This window comes from Eschrichtius robustus, chromosome 2 (assembly GCF_028021215.1).
Source record: "Eschrichtius robustus isolate mEscRob2 chromosome 2, mEscRob2.pri, whole genome shotgun sequence".
NCBI lineage: Eukaryota > Metazoa > Chordata > Mammalia > Artiodactyla > Eschrichtiidae > Eschrichtius > Eschrichtius robustus.
In genome coordinates, this window is record NC_090825.1 from 157839438 (window position 1) to 157852149 (window position 12712).

The 12712-nt window shown below is 41.4% G+C and overlaps 1 protein-coding gene across 2 annotated transcripts in view; it reads left to right on the forward strand.

Moving 5' to 3' along the window:
• The first annotated feature begins 1839 nt into the window (after window positions 1-1839).
• SIMC1 (SUMO interacting motifs containing 1) overlaps window positions 1840-12712 on the forward strand; it is a 97146-nt gene continuing 86273 nt past the window's right edge. For both annotated transcript variants that reach the window (XM_068536399.1, XM_068536398.1), the window contains exon 1: window positions 1840-2052. In XM_068536399.1, the coding sequence (XP_068392500.1) occupies window positions 1924-2052 (129 nt within the window). In that variant the 5' untranslated portion in view covers window positions 1840-1923. The remainder of the gene's footprint in view (window positions 2053-12712) is intronic.

The window sequence follows — 12712 nt, forward strand, 5'->3', positions numbered from 1 at the left end:
CATCTGGAGCTTTGAGGACAGGGCTGGGCTGGGGATAAACATATGGGAGTCACCAGCATAAAAATTATCATTAGGGGCTTCCCTGGTGGAGCAGTGGTTGAGAATCTGCCTGCCAATGCAGCCGACACGGGTTCAAGCCCTGGTCTGGGAAGATCCCACATGCCGCGGAGCAACTAGGCCTGTGAGCCACAACTACTGAGCCTGCATGCCTGGAGCCTATGCTCCGCAACAAGAGAGGCCGCAATAGTGAGAGGCCCGCGCATCGCGATGAAGAGTGGTCCCCGCTTGCCGCAACTAGAGAAAGCCCTCGCACAGAAACAAAGACCCAACACAGCCCAAAAAATAAAAAAATTATAAATGAATTTAAAAAAAATTATCGTTAAAGCATGGAAATGGTTGAGATTGTGTAGGGAGAAGTATACGAAGGTCATGAGGAACACCATGATTTAAGGAGTAAGTTAGAGGAGCAGTAGTCAGCTAAGGAGAATGAAAAGAAGTGGTAACAGAGGTGCTGAGTCACAGAAACCCAAAAAAGAAGTTAAATAAACTAAATGTTAAATGGCATTTGGTGAAGACAAACAACTTAATGAATCCCTTCACAACAAGGATGATTTCAAACATACCACCAGAACATCTGAAATCTGCTGGCCATTGACCTGAGGTTTTCAATGCATGGTCCCCACAAGAGCAGCATCAACATCACCCGGAAACCTGTTAGAAATGAAAACTGGGTGGCCCCACCTCATAAACCTACTAAATCAGAAACCCTGGGGTGTGGCCCAGCAATCTGTGTTTTAACAAGCCTTCTGGGTGATTCTGATGCTCACTAAAGTTTGGGAATCGCTGCTCTAAGCAGTGCTTAGATAGCACCTGATAACCATTCCTTTAGGAACCAATCCCCTTTCCGATAAACACATTTTCCTTTGGCTCTGTTAATACATTTTGCCAAATTGCTAGAGCCTGGGCAGCAAGATTTGGTCAATACCCCATTTATTGTAACACAGATCTTATCCTGATTTTAACGTTCCTGCTCAACAACCAACTACCTACGGCTTCTCCCTCCACTGGGTATATCTTTTTTGCTTATTCATAACATCTAAATATTCATAATGTCTGCTCCTTCATCGCTTCTCTTTGTGCATTTTTTTCAGTCTCTGATCCTGCTACCAACTGAACAAATCTCTAAATCTCAGTTTAAATTCCTGAGTGACATATATTGTTGGTGAAACCGCAAATTGGTACAATTTAGTAATTTGGCATCATTTATCGGAACAGAAACAGCGCCTCCGACCTAGTAATTCCACTTCTAGGAATTGATCCTACAAAGGTACTTGCACGTGTGCAGAAAGAAGTGGGGCCTCTCTCCCCCCACTCAGTCAGAGGCCAGCTCACCCACCCTCAGTCAGTAGGGGCCCCCTCTACCCCGCCAGTCCGAGGCCAGGTTCCACCCTCAAGTGACGCTCTTCGGGTGAGTATGTCGAGGCCGTCTGGATCAGAGAGGCCTGTTCACACCTCACTTCACACTTGAGTCAGAAGCAGCAGGGGAAGCCCTCACAGCCTCAGCGTCCCGCACGGCCGCCCCCAACACCGGCCCAAGCCGGCTGCGACTTGATTTTCTCTCTCTCTTTCCGGGAAGAGAGTACGAGTACCACCGCCAAAAACCGTGACCGCGGCCCTTACCCAACCGCTAGCCGCCCACCGCCCGCCGCCCGCCGCCAGGGGGCGGGGCTCCGGAGGGGCGGGAAGGGGCCGACGGGGCGGGGATCGGGGAGGGAAGGGGCGGGGCCGTTGGGGTGATGGCCCCGGTTGTCGCCGCCGCCGCCGCCGCCGCCGCCTCAGCAGCAGGAACCGAAGTCGCCGCCGCCGCTGCCGCCTCCCGGGTCGCCGGCCGCCCGTGCGCTGGCTCGGCCGGGACCCGCAGCCATGGAGGACTTCATCGTGATCTCGGACGACAGCGGCTCCGAGAGCCCCGGGGGGACCCGCCCGGGCCGGGCGCGGAGGCTCCGCCGGGCCCTGTCCAGGACCACCGGCGCGCTGCCTCGTCGGACCGTGGTGAGTGAGCGAGCCGTCGCTCCCCGAGCCCCGCCGCGACCGGAGCGCCGCCTCCGCTCGGGCCACCCTCGGCCCGGCCCGCTGGCTCCGGCGGCCCCGCCGCCCGCGCCTGGGCGCCTCACAGCTGCAACGGCTTCCCGCCTTGCCGCCTTCCCGGCGTGTTCTACCCTGAGGAGTGCGGCGGGCCCGGATCGGGAGGCCGGGCCTCCCGGGCTCCGCACTCAAGCCCGAGCGGGCTGAGGCTGGAGAATGGCCACCGAGCACATGGACGAGGTCCTGGTGCGGGGGGTGCAGGAGCCCACAGCGGGCGGCGGTCTCAGGTCGGGCCGCGCGCTTCCCCGAGCCTTGGCGGGGGTGGCGGCCGGGGGGCCCGGGGGCACACGGGGTCCTAGGGGTAGTCCCGGACCTCCGGGCGGGGACGCGGGAGCGTGTAATTGTTTGGCTTGTGGTGGGTACAGATGTATGCAGGGAGGTAACAGGAGCCCGGGCGGGGAGGGAGGGAAGCTGGGGCCTGGGCCAGATGGTGGCCGCGCTCCAGGGCCTGGCAGCCGAGCGAGGGGCCCGATTTTGGAGTTGTGCAGGAGGGCCGTTTTATTTCGCTTAGGAAACATTTACCAAGCTCTAAAGGAATAGGGAGGGAAACATCTTGCACGATTTCTTTTTCCCTCAGGCTCTTTGTCCTTCTTCCTAAGGTAGTGAATAAAACATCTATGGTCCCTGCCTTTCTAGAATCCTCCACAGATATTTATTGAACCCCTACTATGGGCCTGATGTTCTAAGAGCTGGGGATACGATAGAGAACACAACATTTGCGGCTTCTGTCATAGAAGGTGATATAATCAACAAGTGGCTATTGAGTACTCAAGGGATGGGAGGTGGGCAAGGCTTTCTATCAGGAGACTCCCAGCATCAGACTTCCAACAATCTTCCCAGCCTCCCAAAGCCACACCCCAGAAATAACAGAATTGTCACACTGATGTTATTTGTGAACCCCTTTCTTCCTTTGCAAATACTTCATCAAGACAAATCTAGCTTCTGCTTCTCCAATCCCATTCCCATTGTTTGTAGTCCCTAAGCCTCCACTGTGAGCCACTGCAGGTATAGTGCTAAATCTAGGAGGTCACTGTAGAATAAATGGCATGCAAAACCAATTAACTTATAGTGCTATGTTGCCATGGTTCAAGCAAGAGGGATTCTCAATAAATTTCAGTAAAGAATTTAGATGAGAGGACAGACAAATGATTTTCAAGGTAAAAGTGACCCAACTTGGGAGGTGAATGGATGTCCCTAGTGCTGTGACAGTGTGGGGGACATACTAGATCCACAATAAATATTTGTTGGATGAAAGAATGGTTGACGGAATGGGAGAGCGAACAGTTCAGACGGATGTTTGACGATGAGAGCGAATACAGTAGGAGCAGGCTTGGGGTGGAGGGAATGCTGCATTCAGTTTGAACTCTGGAGAAAAGTCAGGACTGGAAAGATTTGGTAATCATCTAAACAGAAAGGAGCATCGAAGGTCTAATTGTGACTTAGATAATCAAGGGAAAGAATATAGAAAGAAAAGAGGTGGAAGAAAAAAATACTGCAGAATAACTCCCAACTGCATCTCCTCCTAGTTCCTCCTCTTTCCTATTCCTCCTTCTCTCAATCCCCCTTTAATTTGTCCTTCCTACTAACTTTGTCCTTTGCTCCCAAGTGGTGTCCATCTTCCCTCATCCTGGGTCAGCTTCCTTCTTCAGGTGCCCATATGTCATCCTTATCCCAGTCTGTCGCGTGTGTTGTGACCCTTCACACACATACATAGGGGCACTCTCAAACTGCCCCCCTACCCTCCCTTGTGACCACCCAACCATGCATTTTGATTTGGAGCTTTTCGAGTTGAAGAGAAATGAAGGGCAAGTTCCAGAGTAGTACCCAGTGTAAATCTCGCTTCTCCAGATACTTACTCCACCTTTCTAAAAACTCCGGGCTGGTTCTCCTTTTATCTTTCTTGCAAGTTAGATAAGGGTGGTAGGATAACCACACAAAAGATCAGAGGCATTGAGAGACTCGAGCAAGGTTATAAAGCCTAAAGCGCCTTTGTCCAGCTTTTTCTCAAGGCCCTGAGGTCAGAGAAACCTCTGTTTAAATCAGGAACTCCCCCGCCTCGCCCCGCCCCCAACAGCTGTGTGAGCTTTGGCAAGTTCTGTCATCTCTCTCAGCTTTTGCATTTGAGAACATTAATACCTACCTGGCAGGACCATTAAAAGGTTTTTAATGAAACAATGCAAGGAAAATGCCAGCATAAATGATAGCTTTTGCTACACTTTGTGCTGTTTCTCAAGCTTGGCAAGCAATGGAATAAAAGAAACAAGTTTTGTAATTTTTTTTTTCTTTTTTACAAATATTGACTGATGGGAAACAACTTGCTTGAATTCAGGAAATCAGAAACCCATCTCCAATGCTGAAGTTGATGTTTCTGAACTTCTGGCTCTTAACCTGGGCTTTAGTCTTCAGTAAGTTGATGAAATGTGTCTGTGTTTTTTTATAATATTTATTGCTTTTTTTCCCCCCCTACTTATAAAAGCAGAATATATTCAGATAATTTTGGTTGGCCTAATTACAAAAAATTGAGAAATGTATATAGAAGAAAATTTAATTGCCCTTAATCTCGCTATCCAAAAATAACCAGTGTTAACATTTTGAAGTATGCCTGCCTAAACTTTTATTTGTAAATACCAGTGTGCACTCATACATAGCCATGTGTCATCCCCATATGTTTTTGCAAAAATGAAGTCTTGCTATACTTCATTGTTTTCAGTTTGCCTTTTCTCTTAATATACTTTTTATCTCTTTCTGCATCAATAAATACACATCACCAATATTTTTAATGTATTTCATTGTACAGATTTATAATTACATTTCTCTTTTCCTGTAAATCGATATTATGCTGCCATTTCTAAATTTTGTCTATTATAAACAACTCAGTGAGAAATCTCCTCATAAATAATCTTTGTACCTTTGTTTGTTTGTTTGTTTAGGATAAGTTCCTCTTAGCAGGGGAAAAACATGATCTAATTTACACTTTTAAAAGGTGACTAGCTACTGTGAGAGGAAAAGACTGTAAGGCAAGGTGACCATATAATTTATCATCCAAATGGGGATCCTTTTGCAAATGAAAGGGGTTGCTAACTGGAACTGGTATCAAGCAACAGGTGAAAACTGAAACTGTCCCAAACAAACCAGCTTCACCTTACTATAAGGGGACAAAAGTGGATCAGGGAGATGAGTCTTGGAAGTTGCAGTAGTAGTCCAGACCAGATATAATTATAGCTTTGTAGGTGGTGCAACTGGAAGACTGGAGAGATATGGAAGGCATTTATAAAGTAAATCCTGATCCTTGGATGTGGTTAATGAGGGAAAGGGAGAAATCAAAAATGATGCCCTGGTTTTGGCCTGAACAACTGGATGCAAGTTGGTGTCAGTCATTGAAGTGAGGAAGACTTGGGGAGGAACAGGGTTGGAGGAAAGATTCAAGAGTTCTCTTTTAAAGGTGTTAAATTTAAGATGCCTGTGGGAGAGCCAACTGGAGATGCAAGTTATAAGGTTTGTACTGAGTTTGGAAGCCAGGGGAGAAGTCCTGACTAATTTGGTGTCATTAGCACATAGGTTGTAAAGTCATTGACCTAGAAGAGTTCATCTAGGCTGACAGTCTACAAGAGGAAGAGCATCCAGGATCTAGCCCTAGAGCGTGCCACAGTGCCTGGCCCAGGGGAAGGCAAGGGGAGGAGGAGCAGCTAGTGAGGTTGGAGATCAGAGTGTGTGCTCGGCATGTAGCAGAGCTGGGCATCTTGCATATGTTTATTGGAGATCTCTCTCTCTCTCTCCATATGTATGTATATATATATATATATATATATATATATATATATATATATACATATACACACACATACACACATAGGGTGTGTGTGTGAATTGCCTGTTCTTATCCTATTGGGTTTCTGTTTGTTTGTGTGTTTACTAATTTCTCAGTTTTACTCACATAGTAAAGAATTTTTATAGGTTGGATTGGGTCCTCCAAAAAGATGTGTTGAAGTCCCCATCACCACTACAGAATGTGACCTTATTTGAAAATCGAGTCATTGCAGATGTAATCAGTGAAGATGAGATCATAGAGAGTAGGGTGGACCCTTAGTCCGATATGACTAGTGTCCTTATAAGACGATGTGAAGACAGAGGAAGAACACCGTGTGACGATGGGAGTTATGCACCTGCAAATCAAGGAACACCAAGGATTGCTCATGACACCAGAAGCTAAGAGAAGGGCACAGAACAGATTCTCCCCTAGAGCCTTGGAGAGAGCATGGTCCTGCAGACACCTTGATTTTGGACTTCTGAGCCTCCAGAACTGTGAGAGGATGTTGTTTTAAGCCAGCCAGTTTGTAGTAATTTGTACTAGGAAACTACCCCTGTGTTATACATGTTACATTTTTTCCCCACTTTTGATTTCTTTGGTTTTCTTTACAGAGGTTTTAAATTTTTACATAGTCAATTCTGTCACCCTTTTCCTTTATGATTTCTGTCTTTGTTGTCATACTTAGAAAGACTTTCCTCACTCCTAAGATTATAAATATATTTTTTTTCATTAATCCACCTGGAATTAGTTTCAAAAAAAGAATAGAATGGTAATCTAATATTTTTCTCTCCAGATGGTTAGCTAGTTGTCCCAACATAATTTATTGAATTATCTGTCCTTTTTCCCCAGTGGTTTGAAATATTACCTTTATCAACTAATAACCTTCGTGTCTATTTGTGGACTTTGTATTCTGACTTTGTTACATGCTGTTTTAATAAGAAGCAGAGGAAACTTTTCATTGCTCTTCTTTTTTAGAATTTTTCTGGCTAATTTTGCATATTTATTCTTTCAGATAACTTTAAAATCATTTGGTCAACTTCTAAATAATTTTTACTTTTAAAATTGGGATTGCACTAAATTTAGAAATCTGTAGTTTGTGATGTTTTATTTAATGAAGTTTTACATTTTACATGTGTATTTGTGCATCTTTTTTCTTTATTTTTTTCTTTGTTTTATGTTTAGAAAGATTTCCTGTCCTGAGATTATTTTCCTATTATTTACTTATTATTGTTCGTTGACTATCTCATTTTTAACATTTAGTTCTTTAATTCATCTGAAATGCTTTATATAGCATGAAGTATGCTTACCATTTTCCATATATGTATTGCCTTATTTCTAAGACAACACTGAATCTAAGACTTGCTGTCAGTTTAAGAACGGCTTTTCAAGAAAAAAGAAACTACCGCATGAAGTGTATATACTATTAGATGCATCCTGATTGCAGATGTATGAGGGAAACATTCTGGATATTAGAATTTATAATATATGATTTTAATCATTTGTCTGGGAATCATTTCTTAAATAATTATTTTTCTCCATTTATCTGAAGCACATGATTTATACCAGATTATTTTAAGCACTTGGATCTATTTCTGGGTTTTCTTTTATGTTTCATTGATTTGTGTATTCTCAATGTCAGAATTTGACTGTCTTGTTTTTGTGGTTGATATTTTTTTTGGTATCTACTCGAGCAAATACCTCTTCTTACTTTTTTTTCCCCCAAAATTTCATGTCTGTTGTGACCATTTAGTCCTCCAAGTGAATTTTAGAATCATCTTATCAAGGATTGCATTAGATCAGGGTTTCTTTGGGCCAGATGATTCTTTGTTGTGGGAAGCTGTCCCGTGCACTGTGGAATGTTTAGTAGCATCTTTGGTCTCCACCCACTAGATGCCAGCCAGTAGCAGCAGCCCCTTCACTTGTGACTACCAGAAATGTCTCCACGTATTGCTAAATGTCTCCTGTGGGGGGCAAAAGTACCACTGGTTCAGAACTACTACATTAGATTTATAAGTTAATTAAAGGAGATTAATATCTTAATAGTATTGTCTTCCTAATTGGAAACACAGTTTAACTTTAATTTTACAGGGTTTCCTTCCTGGCAGTAATAAAACTTTAAGACTTTCTTTGTTTGGGTCCTGTGCCTTTCTCATCAAGGAGCTGGTGTTTTGATTCAGAGTGACTGTTTGGTACATAGAGCTGACCATGTTAATCATGGTGAGCATCACATAGTAAGAAAAGCTGATATTTATGCCAGGCACCATGTTAAGTGCTTTGCATGGATTAACTCATGTAATCTTCACTGCAACCCTATGAGGTGTAGGTACTATTATTATCCCTATTTGGTAGATGAGGAAACTGAGGTAGGTTCAACCAGGTGCTAACTGATAGAGCAGATTTACCACCACTAGTGTCAGTCTTGAAAATCCTGGGGTGAACTTGCAAACCTCTCACCATGTTTCCAAAGGAACATCCCCTGGGGATGCTGGAAATAGTTAAGTGGAAAAAAGCAAATTGCAAAGTATAATTCTATTTTTCAAATGTGTGTTTTTATCAGAATAGACTCACCAGTGTTTTTAATCCAAAAATTATTCTTTAAACTCTATCATGTACTTTAAAAATACTTTTTAAATCACTTTCTCTTTCTCAACCCCTTCTCCCAAAAATTGCAAGTTCCCTGCTGGACACAGCCACATACTTAGTGCCTCAAACATAGTAGGTGCTGATTAATTATTTATTCAGGGAGAAACAGAATTCTTATTATTGGTTTTCTAAGGAATCCTTTCCTCCTGAGATAAGTTATGTCAAAATACCCTCTGTGATGGGAGAGCCAGGGGATAAATAATGGCTTCCATCCCAAGCTAATTTTTTTTTTTTTTTTTTTTTTTTTTTTTAATTATTATTTATTAATTTATTTTTGGCTGTGTTGGGTCTTCGTTGCTGTGTGAGGGCTTTCTCTAGTTGCGGCAAGCGGGGACCTCTCTTCATCGCGGTGCGCGGGCCTCTCACTGTCGTGGCCTCTCTTGTTGCGGAGCACAGGCTCCAGACGCGCAGGCTCAGTAGTTGTGGCTCACGGGCCCAGTTGCTCCGCGGCATGTGGGATCTTCCCAGACCAGGGCTCGAACCTGTGTCCCCTGCATTGGCAGGCAGATTCTCAACCACTGCGCCACCAGGGAAGCCCCCAAGCTAATTTTTTATAAAGATTTTTGGAACTAAAACTATGGATATGTTTTAGAGTAGAAGGCAAAATTCACCTACATTTTTAATTTAAAACATCAGATGTCAAACTATTGATAATTTGGATCTTAAATCAAGGTCGGCTCCCATGTAAGCCTGCAGATCACTTGTCCCGTTCCCCCTTAACAGCTTTATTAAGATATAATTCCATACCATACATAAAATTCGCCCATAAAATTCCAAGTAGTTTAACAATCACCACTGTTTTAGATTTTAGAACATTTTCTTCGCTCCAGAAGGAAACCCTATTGTCTCCAATGGCTTCTCGGGTTTTTTTTTTAAGGTATACAATTTGTGTCATATAAAAAATAAAATTTCCCCATTTTAAATTATAAAAATTATTTTAAAATTTTAAAGAGGCAAAAAACTCAGGCCATCAGAAAGAATGTACCCCTGTCCATTCCTGCTCTCCAAAGATAACTAATAGTTTTCTCTGTGTATGTACATAAACATACCTAAATGTCTGATTTTTTTCCCAGTGGAGTCATACTAATTTTTTAAACCACTTAATATATTTTAGGCATTTAAAAAAAATACTGGTACCTCATTCAGACTATTGTCCACTTTGTTTACCATGGTATTCCCAGTGCATAATGTGGTTCCTGGCGCACAGTGAGTATTCATTCAATAAATATTTTATCAGCTGCATGTTATTCTCATATAAAAACTGCCATAATTTATTTAACCAACCCCTTATTTTTTATTTATTTATTTATTTTAACATCTTTATTGGAGTATAATTGCTTTACAATGTTATGTTAGTTTCTGCTGTATAACAAAATGAATCATCTATACATATACATATACCCCCGTATCTCCTCCCTCTTGCGTCTCCCTCCCACCCTCCCTATCACACCCCTCTAGGTGGTCACAAAGCACCGAGCTGATCTCCCTGTGCTATGCAGCTGCTTCCCACTAGCTAGCTATTTTACATTTGGTAATATATATAAGTCCATGCCACTCTGTGACTTCGTCCCAGCTTATCCTTCCCCCTCCCCACGTCCTCAAGTCCATTCTCTACATCTGTGTCTTTATTCCTATCCTGCCCCTAGGTTCTTTAGAACTTTTTTTTTTTTTTTTTTTTTAGATTCCATATATATGTGTTAGCATACGGTATTTGTTTTTCTCTTTCTGAACCAGTCCCTTATTGATTTTAATTTTTTTGCTATTACAGACTATGATGTGATGAACTCTCTTGCATGGTCATAAGAATATGTTTTTAGGACAAGTTCCTTACAATGGAATTCTGGAGTAAAGAGTAATAAGTATTTATAATTTTAATGTATACCACTGTTGTGGACATAATGTCATTCTTTGTGCGATCCTAGTGTCTGAAACCCAGAACTATGTTTGTAAAACTCCCACCTTTGGAGATACAGTCTATTTCCTCCTAAAAAAAAAGCTGAAATGCCAGGTACTCACATGCCCAGGCTCCCTTGCACCTAATGCTTGGACATAGAACCTAGATTATACCAGTCAGAAGTACTTATTTCAAACTTTGAATTGGAAGCTGGTGATGGGAAAAAGCAGGGTAAGGTGGACTCCATTTTGGTGAGACAGCAGCAGCAATGGCAGTTACATGTAGCAGTAGGGTACAGGGTATAGCTGGCCATGGAAGCTGTGGTGTTTGTGCCCACTGACAGTGATAATGGCATATTCAGTTGTGCACTATGGTTTAGAGCATCAGTTTTGGCTGTGTAGACTCCAAACTTGGTTCTCAGGTTCTCCTCTAGATTCTAGGAGCTACCCATTATTCTTAATCAATTCCTGTTGTGCTTAAGTTAGTCAGTTGATTTTTTTTTTTTTTTTGCTTGCAACTAAGATCACTAGTTGATATATAACCACCAAATTATACTTCAAAAAGGATGTAATATATATTCTTATGTGGACAGTGTTTAAGAATACCTGTTTTCTTATACTTTGGCAAACCTGGATATTATCAGAATTCTTAGATTTGTGCCAAATGTAATGGTCTAACTTTTCAATTGTCTAGAATTTTGCTGAAAGGAAAAACTCTTCTCAAATAATGAGTTAACTCATTTAATACTATTGAATGATCTACCCAATTATGTGTAAAACTACCTGTGTCGTAAACTAAGTTTCCAGATAATTCGGGGCCTATTTTCTACATATTTTAATTACTGTAGCTCTGAAGTTGTCTTGATATTTGGTAGTGCAAAGCCTCCTTATTTGTCTTGTGTTTTCCCGTTAAGTTATCCTTGAGCCTTTCCTCTTTCAAAGTAATGTTTGAATCATCTTATTCATTCCTTTAAAAAATACCATTGGAATTTTGTTTGGAATTTATTAAATTTATAGGGTAATTTGGGGATAACCAACACTTATTAAACTTTAAATTTTTGTTATAAAAGATATATGAATAGAGTATCTGAATAGACCTATATCTATTAAAGAAATTGAATCAATAATTAATAACCTTCAAAATCAGAAAACACCAGGCCCAGATGGGTTCACTGGTATATTCCACTAAACATTTCTAAACATTTAAGAACATTATACCAGTTCTCTACAGAAGATAGAAGCTTCTGTAGGGGATAGGGGAATACTTCCTAACTCATTCTCTGAGGCCAGCATTACCCTAATACCCTAAAACCAGACAAAGACATTACAAGAAAAGAAAACTACAGACTAGTAGCTCTCATTGAACATAGATGCAAAAACCCTTAACAAAATATTAGCAATTGAATCCAACAATGTATGAAAAGAATTATACACCACGACCAAGAGGAATTTATTCCAGGTATGCAAATCTGGCTCAACATTTGAAAACCAACTAATGTCATCCACCGCATCAACAGGCTAAAGAAGAAATTTTTTCTTCATATGATCATATGATCATATTAGTAGATGCAGAAAAACCGTCTGACAAAATCCAACACCTATTCATGATAAAAAAAAGAAGAAGAAAAAAAACCTCAGCAAACTAGAATTAAAGGGGAAACTTCCTCACCTTGATAAAGAACAGCTACAAAAAACCCCTCATACTTAATGGTAAGAAACTTAAAATTTTCCCACTAAGATCAGGAACAAGGCAAGGACATCCTCTCTCACCAGTGCTTTTCAGCATTGTACAGGAAGTCCTAACTAACGCTATTAGACAAGAAAAAGTATACAGATTAGGAAAGAAGAAATAAAATTGTCTTTACTCACAGATGTCATAATCACCTATGTAGGAAAAAATCCAAAAGAATTAACAACAACAACAACAAAAACTAATAAGCGATAATAGTAAGACTGTAGGATGCAAGGTCAGTTTACAAAAGTCAGTCATTTTCCTGTATACCAGCAGTGAACAAGTGGAATTTGAAATTAAAAACATATTACCATTTACATTAAAACCTAAAAAAATGAAATACTTAAGAATAAATCTCATAAAACATGTATAAGATCTATATGAGGAGAACTATAAAACTGATAAAATATTTCAAAGAAGAAATAAATAAATGGAGATATATTCCATGTTCATAGAAAGGAAGACTCAATATTGTCAAGATGTCAGTTCTT